General features: G+C 45.3%; 1 protein-coding gene and 1 long non-coding RNA gene across 4 annotated transcripts; one reads left to right on the forward strand and one right to left on the reverse strand.

Annotated features, from left to right (window-relative positions):
* Nucleotides 1–608: 608 nt before the first annotated feature.
* On the reverse strand, nucleotides 609–9,970 carry LOC138797083 (uncharacterized). Its single transcript, XR_011363891.1, has 3 exons — nucleotides 9,881–9,970; nucleotides 820–955; nucleotides 609–714 (listed from the first exon to the last, which is right to left on the reverse strand). It is a non-coding gene; the product is annotated as an uncharacterized lncRNA (long non-coding RNA).
* A 136-nt stretch (nucleotides 9,971–10,106) lies between these two features.
* On the forward strand, nucleotides 10,107–15,829 carry LSM6 (LSM6 homolog, U6 small nuclear RNA and mRNA degradation associated). Of its 3 annotated transcripts, none has more exons than XM_069976877.1 (4): nucleotides 10,107–10,203; nucleotides 12,265–12,366; nucleotides 13,298–13,411; nucleotides 15,596–15,829. In XM_069976877.1, the coding sequence occupies exons 2-4, from the start codon at nucleotides 12,273–12,275 to the stop codon at nucleotides 15,628–15,630; spliced, it is 243 nt and encodes an 80-aa protein (XP_069832978.1). In that variant the 5' UTR covers nucleotides 10,107–10,203; nucleotides 12,265–12,272; the 3' UTR covers nucleotides 15,631–15,829. The 3 variants fall into 3 exon arrangements, with proteins under 3 accessions (XP_069832978.1, XP_069832975.1, XP_069832977.1); XM_069976874.1 differs by having other exon boundaries at nucleotides 10,119–10,237; XM_069976876.1 differs by having other exon boundaries at nucleotides 10,119–10,226.
* The last annotated feature ends 2,512 nt before the right edge of the window (nucleotides 15,830–18,341 follow it).

The raw sequence follows: 18,341 nt of genomic DNA on the forward strand, positions 1-18,341 counted from the left end.
TAAAGGTAAAAAACCCAAAGCAATATACCCGATGGTCCATTCCTTGAAACCCAGCAGGACCAGAGACTGCAATGTAAAGCAGCGCATTTTAATAGGGCGATTGTCAAAAAAGGAAACATAAATTATGTAAAACATAACATCGTAATACAATCTTAAAATGGTCCATCAAAAGTAAAGTATCCTGCAAATTAACTTATCCAAAATAAATCTGCAGAGTGCTAACACGAAGCCATTAAAGTCTCTGGAAGCGTCTTCCCTTCCATGTGATTCACGCTCGGGCTCTTAACAAAGGCCGTAAATATTACCTCGGATCTTAAACTTAATCATAAAGTTTTATTTACCCGCTCATTGAGGGTTCTGAATGACATTAATGTTACTGCTCGGGAAAGAAAGCGATTGCCCCTCACTTTTGTAATATTTATAAGAGATTTGACAAAGGCCGTGTGCCTGATCTTTAATGTTAGAAGAAAAGATATTAGCCCAGAGATTGTGCGAGTTAGAAAGAGATATGAACTCTATCATTCCACTTTATGACCTTTCATTTAAAGGCAACCGCCATTGTCTGGCATCTCAAGGCCGGCCACGCGGCAGATGTGGGGACGCATAAACTTTTATTACTAAATTATAAATAATTTCTATTACTTAAAATGTTCACCTTGCAAGTTCATCTTGATTATAACACAAGGGCAGCTTCCTCCTCAGATCACTGCTGATCTATAAAGATGAAAAAGGATTATTGCACCCCGCTGTGTAAGAAGTACTTACAGAATGCAGAGGACATTACCGTAACAGAGTGTCCGCCACATCAACCTCTCATACCTGGCTCATACATAGTGGGGACGACTTTGTCATGTTTCACCTGAGCTCACTTATAGACGTAGATTTCTTCCATGCGTCGTAGAATACCATGAAGGTCTTAAAGTTAATATGGTATGAAATACGGTATCTCATAAAACTATAGGGAGATAAGAGAAAAGGGGACGTTACGTTAGAAATCATAAGGAAAAGTTAAGTATAAGTATATGTTTTGCAAAATTTTTTTACATGATGTAAATATTTTATGAAAAAACTTGATACGCGAATTAACAATTTGAAGAGTAAAATGTCACGAAAAATAACTTTTGACATCATCATGTGGGCGTTCACATGGCAAATGAGGTTCAATGTGGTTAAATGTAAAGTTATGTCCTAGGGGGAGTAATAACCTGCAGCATCCTATGTCCTAGGGGGAGTAATAACCTGCAGCATCCTATGTCCTAGGGGGAGTAATAACCTGCAGCATCATATGTCCTAGGCGGAGTAATAAACTGCAGCATCATATGTCCCAGAGGGAGTAATAACCTGCAGCATCATATGTCCCAGGGGAAGTAATAACCTGCAGCATCATATGTCCTAGGGGGAGTAATAACCTGCAGCATCCTATGTCCTAGGGGGAGTAATAACCTGCAGCCTCATATGTCCTGGGGGGAGTAATAGCCTGCAGAATCATATGTCCTAGGGGATAACCTGCAGAATTATATGTCCTAGGGGGAGTAATAACCTGCAGCATCATATGTCCTAGGGGGAGTAATATTGGGGCAGTCACTGGTAGAGAAGGATCTGGGTGTACTCATAGATAATAAACTACAGAACAGCACACAATGTCAGTTAGCTGCTTGTAAGTCCAGCAGGATACTGTCATGTATATAACAGGCCTGGACTCTACCGCTTTATATCCTCATCTGGAGTATGCTGTCCAGTTCAGAGCACCAATTCATAGAAAGAGAAACAGATCACTGATCTCAGGGAGACCAGCCAAAGATAACACTGCTGGTAAAGCGCTCAGTGCAGTGAAATCCTAGGTGCATTGCCCCCTGGGAAATATGCAAAAGAAGAGCCCATGGAGCCTCATTTAAGAGTCTCCAAAGACAGGACTAGCCAGATATCCCTCCGGGAAGGGCCCAGCCAAGGGGCGGCTCCTGTAGGGAAACCACCATTAGGGCCACCCCTTGGCAGGGCCCTTCCCGGAGGGATATCTGGCTAGTCCTGTCTTTGGAGACTCTTAAATGAAGTTTAAGGGGAGATATGATTAATTTATTTACATATATAAATGGCCCCTACAAGAAATATGGGGAAAAGATGTTCCAGGTAAAATCACCTCAAAGGAGAAGGGGAAACTGCCTCCGCCCGGAGAGACAAGGGGGCGCCGCCTCCGCTGTCCAGAGCAGGAGAGGTTTTCTATGGGGATTTGCTGCTGCTCTGAAAGGTATTCAGATTGGTAAATTACTCCAGTCGTCCAGTACTTCTCAGCTGCTGTATGTCCTGCAGGAAGTGGTGTATTCTCTCCAGTCTGACACAGTGCTCTCTGCTGCCACCGCTGTCCATGGCAGGAACTGTCCAGAGCAGCAGCAAATGCCCATAGAAAACCTCTCCTGCTCTGGACAGTTCCTGACATGGACAGAGGTGGCAGCAGAGAGCACTGTGTCAGACTGTAAAGAATACACAACTTCCTGCAGGACATACAGCAGCTGATAGGTACTAGGAGGCTTGAGATTTTTTTTTTTTAATAAAAGTCATTTACAAAGCTGTATAACTTTCTGACATCAGTTACCCTTTAAGGGAAAGAATTGTTGGATTCATCTTTTTTCTGCATGGTGGTGCTTCTAGCCACAGCCTGCAATTGGCCCCAACTATAATGCATAGCTGGTGACCAGGAGTGCCACTGTGCAGGGCAACATCTACAGAGCCATTTATATTAAGGACCTTATGATTGCTGCAATATTACATTGTTATATCTACTATACCCACATTACTTTATGAGGTTATATGATGTTTTGTTTAATAAATGGAAATTATAAGCAGGAATATTCCTGGTCTCCTGCGCAGTACTCTGTAAGATAACTATACATTTCTCTTACTAAAAGCAAAGCAAGGCCAAAAGTGACATCATAAACACAACCTTACGTCCGTCATCGGTCAGTGTTTGGCATTGTTGCCAGGTAACAAATTACACAATCGCACACATACCCCCGGCACGGTGTCCCTTGCATCCTGGATACAGAGTTCTGACGAGGCTGCAGGTAAGAACGCCGAGACATGTTTTCTCATAAAGCAAATTACAATATCTGGCAAAAAATTATATGGATTCCCTTCTATTAGAACATTTTGTAGCAAATACATGAATTATAAATGTCACAAAAACAAAGCTTGTTTAGTAGTTTAACATTCCGCTACAATGAAACTATAGTTCTAATTATTTATGTTTTCCAGATCAATTAAGAGGAAACAATTATGGAATCATCAACAAATAAATCCCAGTGGTTACTCAGTTGCTCCAGGTTATGGAGGGCAAACGTTGCTTTCTATAAGAGAGGCAATACAACCCGTACAAGTAGACCAGAAAAACTTTCCGACCAAGTTAATGGAGGGGACTAAAAGTGCAGGACATGGGGGGGGGGGGGGGGGGGGGTTTACATCTGACACTTTGGGTGTCTACCAAAGCAAGCTAAATCAACTGGCAGATGGGCCTTCGTATTCCACAGGTAAATCAAACAGCAAGGTGAAGCACACGGACTACGATATCTTCAAAACTTACGTTTTATATATATGTACATTAGGTGGTTACTACAGCCCACAATGCATCACTCGCTCTTTCCACCCATCCCTCCTTGTGAATATTCATCCAGCACTCTGCAGTGATGAGCGCCAAAGTGCATAGTGCAGCCTTAGTATTCCCGAGGACTGGCTGCCGTCTCCCCCCCAAACTCACCAAACGGACTAATTTACATATTAACCCCTTTAGGACCGAGCACATTTCTGTTTTTGCTCTTTCGTTTTTTCCTCCTCGTGTTTAAAAGGCCATAGCGCTTGCATTTTTTCACCTACAGACCCACAAGAGCCCGTTTTTTTTGTGCCACTAATTGTACTTTGCAATGGCAGGCTTAATTTTTGCATAAATTATGCTACAAAACCAGAAAAAAATTAAATGTGTGATGAAATTGAAAAAAAAAACCAACACATATTTTTTTAATTTGGGGGAGTTTTGTATTTGTATTTATGCCGCTCGCCCTGGGGTAAAACTGACTTGTTATATATGTTCCTCAAGTCGTTACGATTACAACGATATGTAACTTGTGTAACTTTTACACAAAACCTTAAAACCTTTTTTAAAAAATTAATGTTCCTTAAAATTGCTCTATTCCCAGGCTTATAACACTTTTATCCTTTGGTCTATGGGGCTGTGTCAGGTGTCATTTTTTTGGCGCAATGATCTGTTCTTTCGGTACCTTACTTGAGTATATGCGACTTTTGTTCACTTTTTATTACAACTTTTCTGGATTTGATGTGACAAAAAAATGCACAATTTTTTTAACACCATTTGCCGTGCAAGATCAGGAATGTGATAATCCAATAGTTTGGGCGAGTGCGCACGCAAAAATACCAAATATGTTTGTTTATTTATTTCTTTTTATTTATAACATGGGAAAAGGGGGGTAATTCAGACTTTTATTAGGGGAGGGGATTTTTTATGAATAAAAACACTTTCTTTTTATACTTTATACTTTAACTTTGAGTCCCCCTGAGGGGCTTTTAGTATTATTGCAGTGATCTCCCATAGAGATCACTGCAGTATACTTTATACAGCAATGATCGATGAGATCATTGCTGTATTACTCTGGTCTGCAGCAGACCAGAGCAATCAAATGCCGAGCCAGGATCAGCGTCCCGGCTTGGTAAGCAGAAGGGATCTCCCCTCTGCCAGGCCAGTAATACTTTTAAATGCATCTGTCAGTACATGATTGATCCTTGTAAAGGCTGTGAGAACGTACATGATCATTGTCAGTCTGTCTGGGCCATGTAAACCCTTACGGTATCAAATATGCTTGCACCTATAAGAAAGTGAACTTAGTGGGGTTCAGTAGTTCTGACCTGTGTTCCATTATTTTAGGTTGGGTTCACACTACTTTTTTTTTTACGTTTTTGTAAAAAAAATGGATGGAAATGCATCCTTTTTGTTCCATTTTTTCCATTGACTTTAATTATAAAAAAGAACGGATCAAAACAAATTCTTTTCTTTTTTTTTAGCGTACACAAAAATGTGGTCGACCATGTTTTTTGTCGACATTAAAAAAAAAGATGCGTTTTGTTTATAATGGAAGTCAATGAAAAAAAGGATCAAAACAGATGCACACAAATACATGTTTTCCCATCCGTTTATTACATATAACATTGGCCCCGTTGTCAAAATCTGTTTGTCTATGACAAGTGCCGACCCTGGATGGAATACTGTAAGCGTAGGGAACACATTTAGGCAATAAAGTAGACAATAGCAGAAACACAAGTGGATGACTGAGCGGGACTGGACTGGAGGGATCAGGAAAAATCCCCCTTGTAAGAAGAATAATCAGAGACTATAAGGAGGAAGATTCCCCCGATCCGCATCAGGTCGTTCAACAACAGAACAGTCCTCACAGTCAGCTGAGAAGAAACGGCCTTCATCAGTGCAGATGTCAGTCCAGGTAAATCTCTCCATCTTATGGTGCGTGTACACGGAACGATTATCGTTAGAATTTCCATGATAACGGTGGCATTTGAGCGATAATCGGCTCGTGTAAACACAGCGAACAATCAAACAATGAAGGAGAAATCGTTCATTTTGATCTTTCAACATGTTCTCAAATCGTCGTTGGTCGTTCGCTAAAACTTCGCAGATCGCTTCATCTAAACAGTCCTTCAAAGATTCACCCTATATGTGAGATGGGCTTAAGCGATCTTAAAAACGATCGTAATAACGATTTTTCTAACGATTTATTCTTCTAAACGCTGATTGTTATAAAAACCAAATTGTTGCTTCAAAATCGTTAAACGATCGATTGGGCGAATTATCGCTTCGTTTAAATGGACCATTAGCCGTGATGCTGTGGCAGCTGGCAGGAGGTAAGTCCGGTGGTCCTTCCTCATGGGCACCAGACAGAGGACAGTGCAAGACACTTGGAGAGCGAAATACCAGTCAGTGGCATAGCACACAGGATAGACAGAAGAGTAACATGAATATCTGGTATATGGTGGCATAGCCCCCTCCTCTATAGGCCACCCCATAAGCAGGGCCGTATTTACCATTAGGCACCCGTGGTCCGGTGCCTAGGGCAGCACCTTGCAGGGGGGCAGCACCAGGGAGCAGGGGGACAGAAAAAACAATTTTTTTGGTTTTATTTTTTTAGTTTCCCTCCTCCCGTTCAGACTTGCCAGTAAATCTGGTGTCTTTTCCAGGGGGGGGGGGGGGTATGGTGGTATTGGTCAGGTCTGGTATCGCCAATAGGTGCATCTAGATGGGGCGTCTTCAGGTTTAGTGCCTAGGGCAGCAGCAGCTGTTAATACAGCCCTGCCCATAAGGACTCCTGGACGCCTAGGCTCCTCATCCTCCAAGGATTCATAGATGGACGGACTCTGGATAAGAACCTCGCTCATGACCACCTGTGCCACGCTGCCAACCTGTCACCGGGCAGACACACAGATCCACGGTGGTGGAAACACAGGGGTAGAGATGCAGTTCTCTAATGGTGTTTGGAAGGCTTTTAGGACTCACATTTTTGTGGTGGTTGTGGAAGGTGTATGCCACACAATTGCACGCAGAAATGCTCAAAACAGCTGGTTCGCCCATAGAACGCCGTTTTGTATGCGCGTTTTGCTGCATACAACTCAGCTGTTTTAGTGCAGTTCACTTCACTTCAGAACTTATCATGTAAAACTAATTGCCCCTATTATAAAAGTTTACCTGTCCCTAATTCTATTTGTAAAGATACAGAAAGCTGAAACGCAAGTGATGTCACCAAGATGGCGGCGCCTGACGGAACAGCAGCGGGATCCACAATTAGGTAATGTATTAGATACAGACTGCAAAGGTGTCTGTGTGGTTACAAATAGATACACTGGATAGTGCAGGATTGCTGTGTTATGAGAGGTGGGCAAAGGATCATGGGAGCCCTTCCCACCACTCTGCTCTCCTATCAGCCACTGCTGCTCTCCTCTCGGCCACTGCTGCTCTCCTCTCGGCCACTGCTGCTCTTCTCTCTGCCACTGCTGCTCTCCTCTCTGCCACTTCTGCTCTCCTCTCGGCCACTGCTGCTCTCCTCCCGGCCACTGCTGCTCTCCTCTCTGCCACTGCTGCTCTCCTCTCTGCCACTGCTGCTCTCCTCTCGGCCACTGCTGCTCTCCTCTCGGCCACTGCTGCTCTCCTCTCTGCCACTTCTGCTCTCCTCTCGGCCACTGCTGCTCTCCTCCCGGCCACTGCTGCTCTCCTCTCTGCCACTGCTGCTCTCCTCTCTGCCACTGCTGCTCTTCTCTCTGCCACTGCTGCTCTCCTCTCTGCCACTTCTGCTCTCCTCTCGGCCACTGCTGCTCTCCTCCCGGCCACTGCTGCTCTCCTCTCTGCCACTGCTGCTCTCCTCTCTGCCACTGCTGCTCTCCTCTCGGCCACTGCTGCTCTCCTCTTGGCCACTGCTGCTCTCCTCTCTGCCACTTCTGCTCTCCTCTTGGCCACTGCTGCTCTACTCTCGGCCACTACTGCTCTCTGCTCGGCCACTCTGCTCTTCTGTCAGCCACTGCTGCTCTCCTCTCGGCCACTGCTGCTCTCCTCTTGGCCACTGCTGCTCTCCTCTCGACCACTGCTGCTCTCCTCCCGGCCATTGCTGCTCTCCTCTCGGCCACTGCTGCTCTTCTCTCGACCACTGCTGCTCTCCTCCCGGCCACTGCTGCTCTCCTCTTGGCCACTGCTGCTCTCCTCCCGGCCATTGCTGCTCTCCTATCGGCCACTGCTGCTCTTCTGTCGGCCACTCTGCTCTCCTCTCCGCCACTGCTGCTCTCTTTTCGGCCATTGCTGCTCTCTTTTTGGCCACTGCTCTCTTCAGCATGTACACGTTGCCTCTGGACACTGTATCAGCTATTTCAGAGAAGGCGACGGGCTTAGCCACTGACCTGAGGCTCCCATCTCGCTCCCTTAGAGTAACCACCAGTCATCTCCTAAACCAGAGGAAAGGGCAGAATGGAAGAAGCTCCGGACATCTGGGACCGCGGGATCAGCGCTCGTATAGGACGATCCGTGCGGATTAAAAATAAATCCTATTAGTAAAGTGATTTTATTTTACATTCCAAGAAACATAAATAACTTTTTTCTGCTGTTGGAAAAACTCTATAACTTGTGATATTTTTATGTTTCCATTTATTCCGAGCTCCGACCTCTATGGATTCATCTGTGAGATACGTAGAGAAAAATAAATGAACTTTTAAAATAGAAAAAAGAAAGTTGTCAAATCATCTGGTGCCAAAAAAATTATAGAGTTGTAATTTACTTTTATTTCAAAATCTCCAGTCTTCCCATACTTATCAGCTGCTGTATGTCCTGCAGGAAGTGGTGTATTCTCTCCAGTCTGACACAGTGCTCTCTGCTGCCACCTCTGTCCATGTCAGGAACTGTCCAGAGCAGGAGAGGTTTTCTATGGGGATTTGCTGCTGCTCTGGACAGTTCTTGACATGGACAGAGGTGGCAGCAGAGAGCACAGTGTCAGACTGGAGAGAATACACCTCTTCCTGCAGGACATACAGCAGCTGAGAAGTACTGGACACCTGGAGTAATTTTCCAATCTGTATACCTTTCTGACACCAGGTAATTAGTAAACATTTTTTTCTCAGGAGTACCCCTTTAAATCTTGAGGTAACCCCTTCAGTTCAGTCTATAAGGTGAGCCCCTCACAGGCCACCATAATCAGTGGCGGTCTTTGGCACCAAGCACCCCAAGCGCTCGCTTGGGGCCCCCAACATCCATGGGGGCCCCCACGCCCCGCTCTTGTGCTCAAGACCGCTGGACAGGGCCACTGCCCCGCTCGCTGCTGCCATCTGAACTGTAACTATGAGCACTCGTAATGAGCGCTCATAGTTACATGCAGCAGCACTGACAGGGCGGGAGACATTGGCTCCCTTCCTGTCAGTCACTCTTGTGGCTGCAGGAAGGGTTTTCCCTGCGGTCACAAGTGGCAGCTTTGTCCTTGTGGTGCCGGCGCTCCAGTGGCATCACTGGAGCATCGGCGCCAGGACAAGGGGAGTGCGGCCTCTTGTGATCACAGGGAAAACCCTTCCTGCGGCCACAAGAGTGAAGAGAAGAGGAGACGCCCGGACCCAGGTGAGTATAAGTGTTTGTTTTATTGTGTTATATACTATATGGGAGGGGGAGCACACAGGGGTCTGTTTAACTGGGGGAGCGCACAGCGGGGGTCTATATAAATGGGGGGAGCACACAGGGGGGCTATATAACAGGGGGAGCACACAGGGGGGCTATAGACTACTGGGGCTTCACAGAGGGGTCTATATACTACTGGGGGCAGCAAGCACACAGGGGGTCTATATACTACTTGGGGCAGCAGAATGGGGTCTATATACAACTTGGAGAGCACACAGGAGGTCTATATCCAAGTGGGGGAGCACACAGGGGGGCTATATACTAGTGGGGCAGCACACAGGAGGTCTATATACTTCTGGGGGAGCACACGGGGGGGGCTATATATAACTGTGGGAACACACAGGGGTCTATATACTACCCGTGGAAGCAAACAAGGGGTATATACTACTGGGGGCAGGACACAATGGGTATATACTATTGGGGGGAGCACAGAAGGAGTATATATTACTGGCGGTAGCGCACAAGGGGTATATACTACTGGGAGCAACACACAGCGGTCTACTGTTTTGAAACGCGTGTCGAGGGGGGGGCCCAGACATAACTTCGCTTGGGGCCCCAGAAATGCCAAGACCGCCCCTGACCATAATGTCAGCTTTATGGTGACCACATGTACAATGGTGATCATATTTACAGCTATCCCCAAACAAAGGAACCGGGGACGTAATGTACCGGTGTACCGGAGCTTCCCCCATCATCTCCCCGTGTCCCGTGCACTGCTGCTTCCTGCAGGCCGAGCACCGAGGAGACACGGGGGTCACATGACCGCTCTGAAGCACGTGACTCCGGAGTTATTATACATAGAGGAGGCGGCTTCTTCATAGACGTGACGTCATTTGAATTGGCCCCGCCCCCTTTTCGCTGTCTGGTACAGAGCTTCGCATATTGGTCAGGATTGTCCTCAGACGCGCTCCGTAGGGTGGGAGGCGCCACAGAGACGTGTGAGGAGGGACGGCGCTTTTTTTTTCAGGCGGCATCGGAACTCGAGTGTCCTGGTAACAGCGTGTGTGGAGGAGCGGTGTGTATAGTGTACGGACACGTATTTGGTTCCTATCGGGTGTGTGACAGACAGAGCTCCTGTGTGTGGAGCGTCTCCATCCCGCGGGGGTTCTCTATAGCAGTAAAGCCTGTGAGGTGTCCGGGCTGATACATTGTGCAGCGCATGGACCTCAGTGTTTGTGCGCCCCCTGCTGGTGATATCATAATCTGTGCGCTATATTACTGTATGTTCTCCTATAATCAGGTGACATCACTGATGACGTCATGGTAACAGGCAGGACGTCATCTATATGGTATGGGGCCATAGAAAGGAATGGCTCCTTATTCTGGACATGAGTGGGTGTGTGACGGGGCCTCAGGGGAGAGCATCACACTAAGCTAGTGGGGTCTTCTCATTGGTTAGTACAGGCAGCAGTGACCGCCAGGGTCACATCCACCTCAGCTCAGAATCTTCTAGAAGTGGCCTGAGATACTAGAGCCTTATCCTATTCAAGAGACCTGTGGTGGGGTTACACAGGTTTATCTGACAGATTCTTGAAGCCAAAGCCAGGAATGGATGTGAGAAGAGGAGAAATCTCAGTCTTTCCTGTATGACCTGTTCCCTGTTTATAGTCTCTTCCTGGCTTTGACTTCAAGAATCTGTTTGTGTAAACGCAGCCTAAGACTTTGCAGCTACTAACAGTGCGGAGAGGGCAGGTGCCTGGAGACTTAGTAGAAGCTGCGGCATATGCGGGGTGCCCCCTTAAAGTGTCACTGTCGTGATCTGTCGTGACTTATAATTGAGTCTGACTGATCACGTGACACAGAGCCATGAGAGGACAGCGCTTATAGTGCAGTCTGCTCCTGATCGACACAGGTGTGAGCACTCAGACCCGGACGGATCAAAACTTTTGACATGTCCCCTGTGACGCGTGTCCCCTGTGACGCGTGTCCCCTGTGACGTGTGTCCCCTGTGACGTGTGTGACGCGTGTCCCCCGTGACGCGTGTCCCCCGTGACGCATGTGACGCGTGTCCCCTGTGACCTGTCTCAAGTTTTGTGAAACGACAGTGGCACTTTAAAGTTGGGCCACTGCAGACCTAATGTCCCATCACCCTGACCAGGCACCATCTGGAAACCGGGGAATCAGGGTCAGCGATTTTAAGAAACTTTATAATTGGGTTTATTAGCCAAAAAAATGCATTTTTATCATGAAAAAGCAGTTTGAAGCTCTCCCCTCTATCTTCATTTTCTCTATGGAGAGGGGAGGGGTGGAGGGAGATGAGGCACCAAGACAGGACAACAAAGAGTTAATTTACAGCTACATCACCAGGCTACTCCTCTGAAGTCAGCACTGACCTCTCTGACCTCTGAATACTGGCTGTCACACAGCTCCTGCTGTGTAATCCTTTGTTCTCTGCTGCTGGCTAATCTCCCTCCTGTCTCCATAGGTTACACAGGGCCCAACTGATGTAAAAGAGTCGATTTCCTGATAATGAGCAGTGAATGACAGAAAGGAAGGAGGCGGGGGCATGCTCAATTCAACTACAATCTCCAGGAAGTCCTGGCAGTGGGTCTCCATGGGACCTGCAAAAAAAGGGGATTGTGGGAAAGTTGGTGTTCTGTTGCAGGGTCACAGTCCAGAGAGGAAGTCAGAAAGTGTTCACAAGAAGGGAATGGAGCCGCAGTGGCACATAGTCCAGCTGCCTCAGGATTCATTGAACCCGGGGTGCTGAAGTTCCCAGTACTCAGGGTGCTGATGAAGTCTGGGTGGCTGGGAGGAGGGCAGAAACCACATGACTACTTACTGCAGACTAGGGTGCAGCAAACACAGACAGCTATAAGGTACAGGGGAGGGCTGATATACCATAAGGGAGTTGACAGGTTCCCTTTAACCTTTTAAGGGTCCTTTTACACACACAGGTATCTGACAGATTTTTGAAGCCAAAGCCAGGAACAGAGTATAAACAGAACAGGTCATAAAGGAAAGACTGAGATTCCTCCTCTTTTCAAATCCAGTGGCCTGCTTATTGTGGTTAATTTTCATGACTTTTTTTTTTTTTTTTTCCCTTATATCAGATATCAGGATGAGTTTACGGAAACAAACCCCGAGTGACTTTTTGAAGCAAATTATTGGCCGACCAGTAGTTGTGAAGCTGAACTCTGGAGTTGACTACAGAGGTAACACTTTATCTAATGATTATGATGGTGACTTTTTCAGTGGTCCTTTACACTAATTTTTTTTCAAATAATATTCACAATTAAAGGTGTAGGGGTTTTACTGTTTGACTGACATTAAAGGGCTATTCCACTCACACATAACTTTTGATATGTTGTTGCCCATGGTGAGACTAACAATTCCTTCCATACTCCCCCAGTTCTGAGCTGCTGCCTTCTGCTCCCCCTCCTCCCTTCTGAGATGGCTGATGTAAACAAGTCCCTGGCAGGCTTTATCTGCAACATTGTAGTTCATCAGCAACTTGACCTCAGAATACCCTCCTAGCATTACAAGAAGCTACAATGTTGCTGATACAGCCTGCCAGGGACTTGTTTACATCAGCCGTTTCAGAAGGGAGGGGGTAGGAGGGGGAGACAGAGGAGAAAAGCTCACACAGATTTTGTGTCTTCAGCAGAAAGCAGCAGCTAAGAACTGGGTGAAGGAGACTGAATAGATAATATCAAGTATGGAGGGAGTTGTTAGTCTCACCATGGGCAGCAACATATCAAAAGTTATGTATCAGTGGGATATCCCTGTGAACAACATATAGGATGCACAGTGTAATGTTTTTGGGATGCAATTCTGTCAATTCTGTGGTAAAGCTAGTCAGGTATTAACTGTTCCAAAAAGTCGCAGGACAGAAGTTAGAATTTATTGTTTACCCATGTTGGATATTTCTAATATTTTACATAGTTAAAGGTCTGAAAGATACCTGTGGGGAATCAATGAAATGAAAATTTGATATGGTTGTACCGGTCCTTTGACTTCTTTTTAGACACTACATTCTAACACCCTAATATGCAAAGAATTGTATTGTCTCTATATTAGTTTGTAATAAAAATGTAATCTGGTACTGTATACATATACTAATAGAATGATCTGTCTGGTTTCCAGGAGTCTTGGCATGTCTAGACGGGTACATGAACATTGCTTTGGAACAGACAGAAGAGTATGTGAATGGACAGCTGAAGAATAAATACGGAGACGCCTTTATTCGAGGAAATAACGGTAAATAACGTCCTAATAGCTTTTCAGTCATCTTCTGATTTATACTTTACAACTGATAAAAAAAAAAACCTTCAAATGGAGTATGGTTGTCTGAACCAGCGTTACCATTTCCCTTGCCTGTAGGGTGTGTGAAGCTGGCCATACACATCAGCTAGAAGTAGGTTGGTTGTACATCCTTACACCTTTTTTACTATATTACAGGCTATGGTGATTAAAGTTTACCTGTCATTATAGAAAATATATATTATAAAACAGATTTTTCCGTGTCACAGACATGTCAAACGTTGTTATGGGTTGGGCTCTGAGTGTTCAGACCACAACCAGTCAGGAGAACCAGCGGGGAGACGACTGCTGCTGGACGTTCCTCTCCCCACTCTTTGTCTGTCTGACTTGGACAGCCCCATAGACTTATATTATGCGACATCCAGGTCTCATAACACAGAGCCAGGAGAGAACGCATGGAAGCACAGTTATCTCTCGGCTTGTTCTCCTGAGCAGTAGGGGCCTGAACACTCAGACCCCAACCGATCAAAACTTTTCATGTCTCTGTGACGTATCAGGAGTTGTTCCCAACAGCACCTTTAATACAATAGTCCAATCGATGGCTTTCGGGTATGGTAGGATGAACACCAGAATGTCAGCAGCCCGAATGCTGGAAGGAGGACATCAATAATAAACAAGGCCTGGCATCCAAGAATGATGGAATTAAAGCTTTGAAGTTATTTTTACCTAACTGGATACTTTAGGACATTTTTATACCCTAAAGTTTCACCCAATAAACAATTTTAGTCAAAAATCACGCAAACTGACTAGTGCCAAGCACACTTGTACATTCTCTGAACCTGAACAGTTGGCATTTGACTCTCCACGGTTTGAGAAGTTGGATGCTGCCCTAGTGAATCCTGGAAAACATGGATACAGCCTTAGGGTATGTTCACACACACTGTCAAAATGATGGCCGTTTTTCTTGGAAGGTCGTCATTCAGATGTATGAACATAGCGTAAGGCTGTATTCATGTTTTCCTGGCAGCCCTAGGGCGGCATACAACTATTCCAGCCACAGTGAGTCATACGCCAAGCGTTCAGGAACAATTCAGCAAGTCCGCTCCACACTAATACTAACCTAAATCCTGGAGTGGTGATTCATGTGGATTTTTATACTATCCCGACATCAGAGAATTTGTGGCCACAAAATCTGAATGCTGTACCCTAATGCTACCACAGGTGTTCATTGTACGGGATATCTGCAATGCATGTCCTGTTTGGAGTACCTGTAATACCTTTTTTAATTACTAGAGGAGGTTACAGGAGAGACGTTTGCATCGTATATTTGTCTTAGCAGCTAGAGTTCCTGACTGCATTCTGTTACTTTTAGGGTCTTTGCAGCTGATTTCACTGCTTTACATTGAGAAAGGTGAAATCCACAGTTAAAATGTAACTTTAGTCACTAATCTTTGGTGCAATGCAGCATGATCCACACAATGATTTTTGGTTATGTAATGCCTGTTGTAGCCAGAGGTTATCCAGGATTGGAAAAACATGGCTGCTTTTCTCCACAAACAGCTCCACACCTGTCCTCAGGTTATGCATGGTATAACAGCTTGGCTGTATTCTTTTTCCAGAAACTGTGTCATTCTTGTCCTCTGTTTAAAGTAGAGCTCTGGCCAAATCCAAAAATCCCAGGTGGGCAGGGGCTGGGGAGACATAATAAAGAAGTCATACTTACCCATTCCTGTGCCCCTGCAGCACAGTGTTGCCAGCTCTGACGGCCTCCAGTGTTTGGTTTCTTCTGGCTTCTTGCATTGTCACATCCCGGCAGGAAGTACCCCCTCAGTCGGTTAGTTACTGTATCGGTGTCCCACCACAGTCAATGACTGGCTGAGCGGACATTTCTGGGCCAGGATTTGATCTCACTGGACTGGGAGCTGCAGGAGTCCGTCGGGGGCACATGAGCAGTGGTGTACGGGTTAGTATTACTTCTTTATTATGTTCCCCCTGCCGTCTGGGATTTTTTAGCCTGGGTAAAATTGTGCTCCAAAACTGAAACACGTGGGCCAAGCCATAGACTTTTTTTTTTTTTTTTTTTTTTTTTCAGAACAAATTAGATTGTTACTCGGGTCATTGGCATCGTTTTTTACATTTGTATTTTTCTGCTAACATGATTTTTTTTTTTCTCGTTTTCAGTCTTGTATATAAGTACGCAGAAGAGAAGAATGTGAATTCATCCATTTTTATTTACTTTTGTATGGAGAGCCCATTTATCTTATTTTTGAAGATAAACGTGCAAGTAGTTTGTCTGAGATTGTTAAAATGTGGAAGAAACAATTTTCTTTTTAATCTGGGAATCAGTTTATGCTCATAGAACATTAGTTTTTTTTATGCTGTTCATTACACTGTAAAATAAACAAGTTATGAGACCTTTTTGTTCTTTTTTTTGTTTGTGGTGTAATAAAATATTCATGTCATTTTGAAATTGTGTATGTTTATAGTAATTGCAAAAACATTTGTATGCAGTGAAGAAAAAATACTTGAAGTTTTTATTTATAGAATACTGTATATTAGTACTATATATCCTATGTAAGCAAGTATTTATTTTAATTTATAAATTCTTTATTTTTTCTTTTAAAAACAAAAAAAACGATAAATCATTTCAATCTAATATCTTATATATAAAATATTAGGTATCCCCACTGCACTGAGCTGCTGTTCCTGGTTTCCCTTTTACATACACTCACCGGCCACTTTATTAGGTACACCATGCTAGTAACGGGTCGGACCCCCTTTTGCCTTCAGAACTGCCTCAATTCTTCGTGGCATAGATTCAACAAGGTGCTGGAAGCTTCCTCAGAGATTTTGGTCCATAGTGACATGATGACATCACACAGTTGCCGCAGATTTGTCGGCTGCACATCCATGATGCCAATCTCCCGTTCCACCACATCCCAAAGATTCTCTATTGGATTGAGATTTGGTGACTGTGGAGGCCATTGGAGTACAGTGAACTCATTGTCATGTTCAAGCAGAAATCGAGACTCATCAGACCAGGCAACGTTTTTCCAATCTTCTACTTCTTCTTCCGTCCAATTTCGATGAGTTTGTGCAAATTGTAGCCTCAGTTTCCTGTTCTTAGCTGAAAGGAGTGGCACCCGGTGTGGTCTTCTGCTGCTGTAGCCCATCTGCCTCAAAGTTCGAGGTACTGTGCGTTCAGAGATGCTTTTCTGCCTACCTTGGCTGTAACGGTTGGCTATTTGAGTCACTGTTGCCTTTCTATCAGCTCGAACCAGTCTGCCCATTCTCCTCTGACCTCTGGCATCAACAAGGCATTTCTGCCCACAGAACTGCCGCTCACTGGATGTTTTTTCTTTTTCGGACCATTCTCTGTAAACCCTAGAGATGGTTGTGCGTGAAAATCCCAGTAGATCAGCAGTTTCTGAAATACTCAGACCAGCCCTTCTGGCACCAACAACCATGCCACGTTCAAAGGCCTCAAATCACCTTTCTTCCCCATACTGATGCTCGGTTTGAACTGCAGGAGATTGTCTTGACCATGTCTACATGCCTAAACGCACTGAGTTGCCGCCATGTGATTGGCTGATTAGAAATTAAGTGGTAACGTGCAATTGGACAGGTGTACCTAATAAAGTGGCCGGTGAGTGTAGTTTCTTCTATATATTGCTCTCAGGTTACTCTTCCTTTCTACTTTCTGTGTTCTCATGCCCCTACCTGGCCCATGAAGTCTGCTGTTTATAAGGATATACACTCACCGGCCACTTTATTAGGTACACCTGTCCAACTGCACGTAACCACTTAATTTCTAATCAGCCAATCACATGGCGGCAACTCAGTGCATTTAGGCATGTAAACATGGTCAAGATAATCTCCTGCAGTTCAAACCGAGCATCAGTATGGGGAAGAAAGGTGATTTGAGTGACTTTGAACGTGGCATGGTTGTTGGTGCCAGAAGGGCTGGTCTGAGTATTTCAGAAACTGCTGATCTACTGGGATTTTCACGCACAACCATCTCTAGGGTTTACAGAGAATGGTTCGAAAAAGAAAAAACATCCAGTGAGCGGCAGTTCTGTGGGCGGAAATGCCTTGTTGATGCCAGAGGTCAGAGGAGAATGGGCAGACTGGTTCGAGCTGATAGAAAGGCAACAGTGACTCAAATAGCCAACCGTTACACCCAAGGTAGGCAGAAGAGCATCTCTGAACGCACAGTACGGCCAACTCTGAGGCAGATGGGCTACAGCAGAAGACCACACCGGGGGCCACTCCGCTCAGCTAAGAACAGGAAACTGAGGCTACAATTTGCACAAGCTCATCGAAATTGGACAGTAGAAGATTAGAAAAACGTTGCCTGGTCTGATGAGTCTCGATTTCTGCTGCGACATTCGGATGGTAGGGTCAGAATTTGGCGTCAACAACATGAAAGCATGGATCCATCCTGCCTTGTATCAACGGTTCAGGCTGGTGGTGGTGGTGTCATGGTGTGGGGAATATTTTCTTGGCACTCTTTGGGCCCCTTGGTACCAATTGAGCATCGTTGCAACGCCACAGCCTACCTGAGTATTGTTGCTGACCATGTCCATCCCTTTATGACCACAATGGACCCAACAACTGATGGCTACTTTCAGCAGGATAATGCGCCATGTCATAAAGCTAGAATCATCCCAGACTGGTTTCTTGTACATGACAATGAGGTCACTGTACTCCAATGGCCTCCACAGTCACCAGATCTCAATCCAATAGAGCATCTTTGGGATGTGGTGGAACGGGAGATTGGCATCATGGATGTGCAGCCGACAAATCTGCGGCAACTGTGTGATGCCATCATGTCAATATGGACCAAAATCTCTGAGGAAGCTTCCAGCACCTTGTTGTATCTATGCCACCAAGAATTGGGGCAGTTCTGAGGGCAAAAGGGGGTCCA

This window comes from Dendropsophus ebraccatus, chromosome 7, assembly GCF_027789765.1.
Source record: "Dendropsophus ebraccatus isolate aDenEbr1 chromosome 7, aDenEbr1.pat, whole genome shotgun sequence".
NCBI classification, from domain to species: Eukaryota; Metazoa; Chordata; class Amphibia; order Anura; family Hylidae; genus Dendropsophus; species Dendropsophus ebraccatus.

What these genes read in the sequence shown, in the direction of transcription:
- LSM6 (XM_069976877.1), top strand. Translation starts at nt 12,273, where the DNA reads ATGAGTTTACGGAAACAAACCCCGAGTGACTTTTTGAAGCAAATTATT. An exon ending in CTCTGGAGTTGACTACAGAG is followed by an intron (nt 12,367 to 13,297) that starts GTAACACTTTAT and finishes TCTGGTTTCCAG; the next exon opens with GAGTCTTGGCATGTCTAGAC. An exon ending in CTTTATTCGAGGAAATAACG is followed by an intron (nt 13,412 to 15,595) that starts GTAAATAACGTC and finishes TCTCGTTTTCAG; the next exon opens with TCTTGTATATAAGTACGCAG.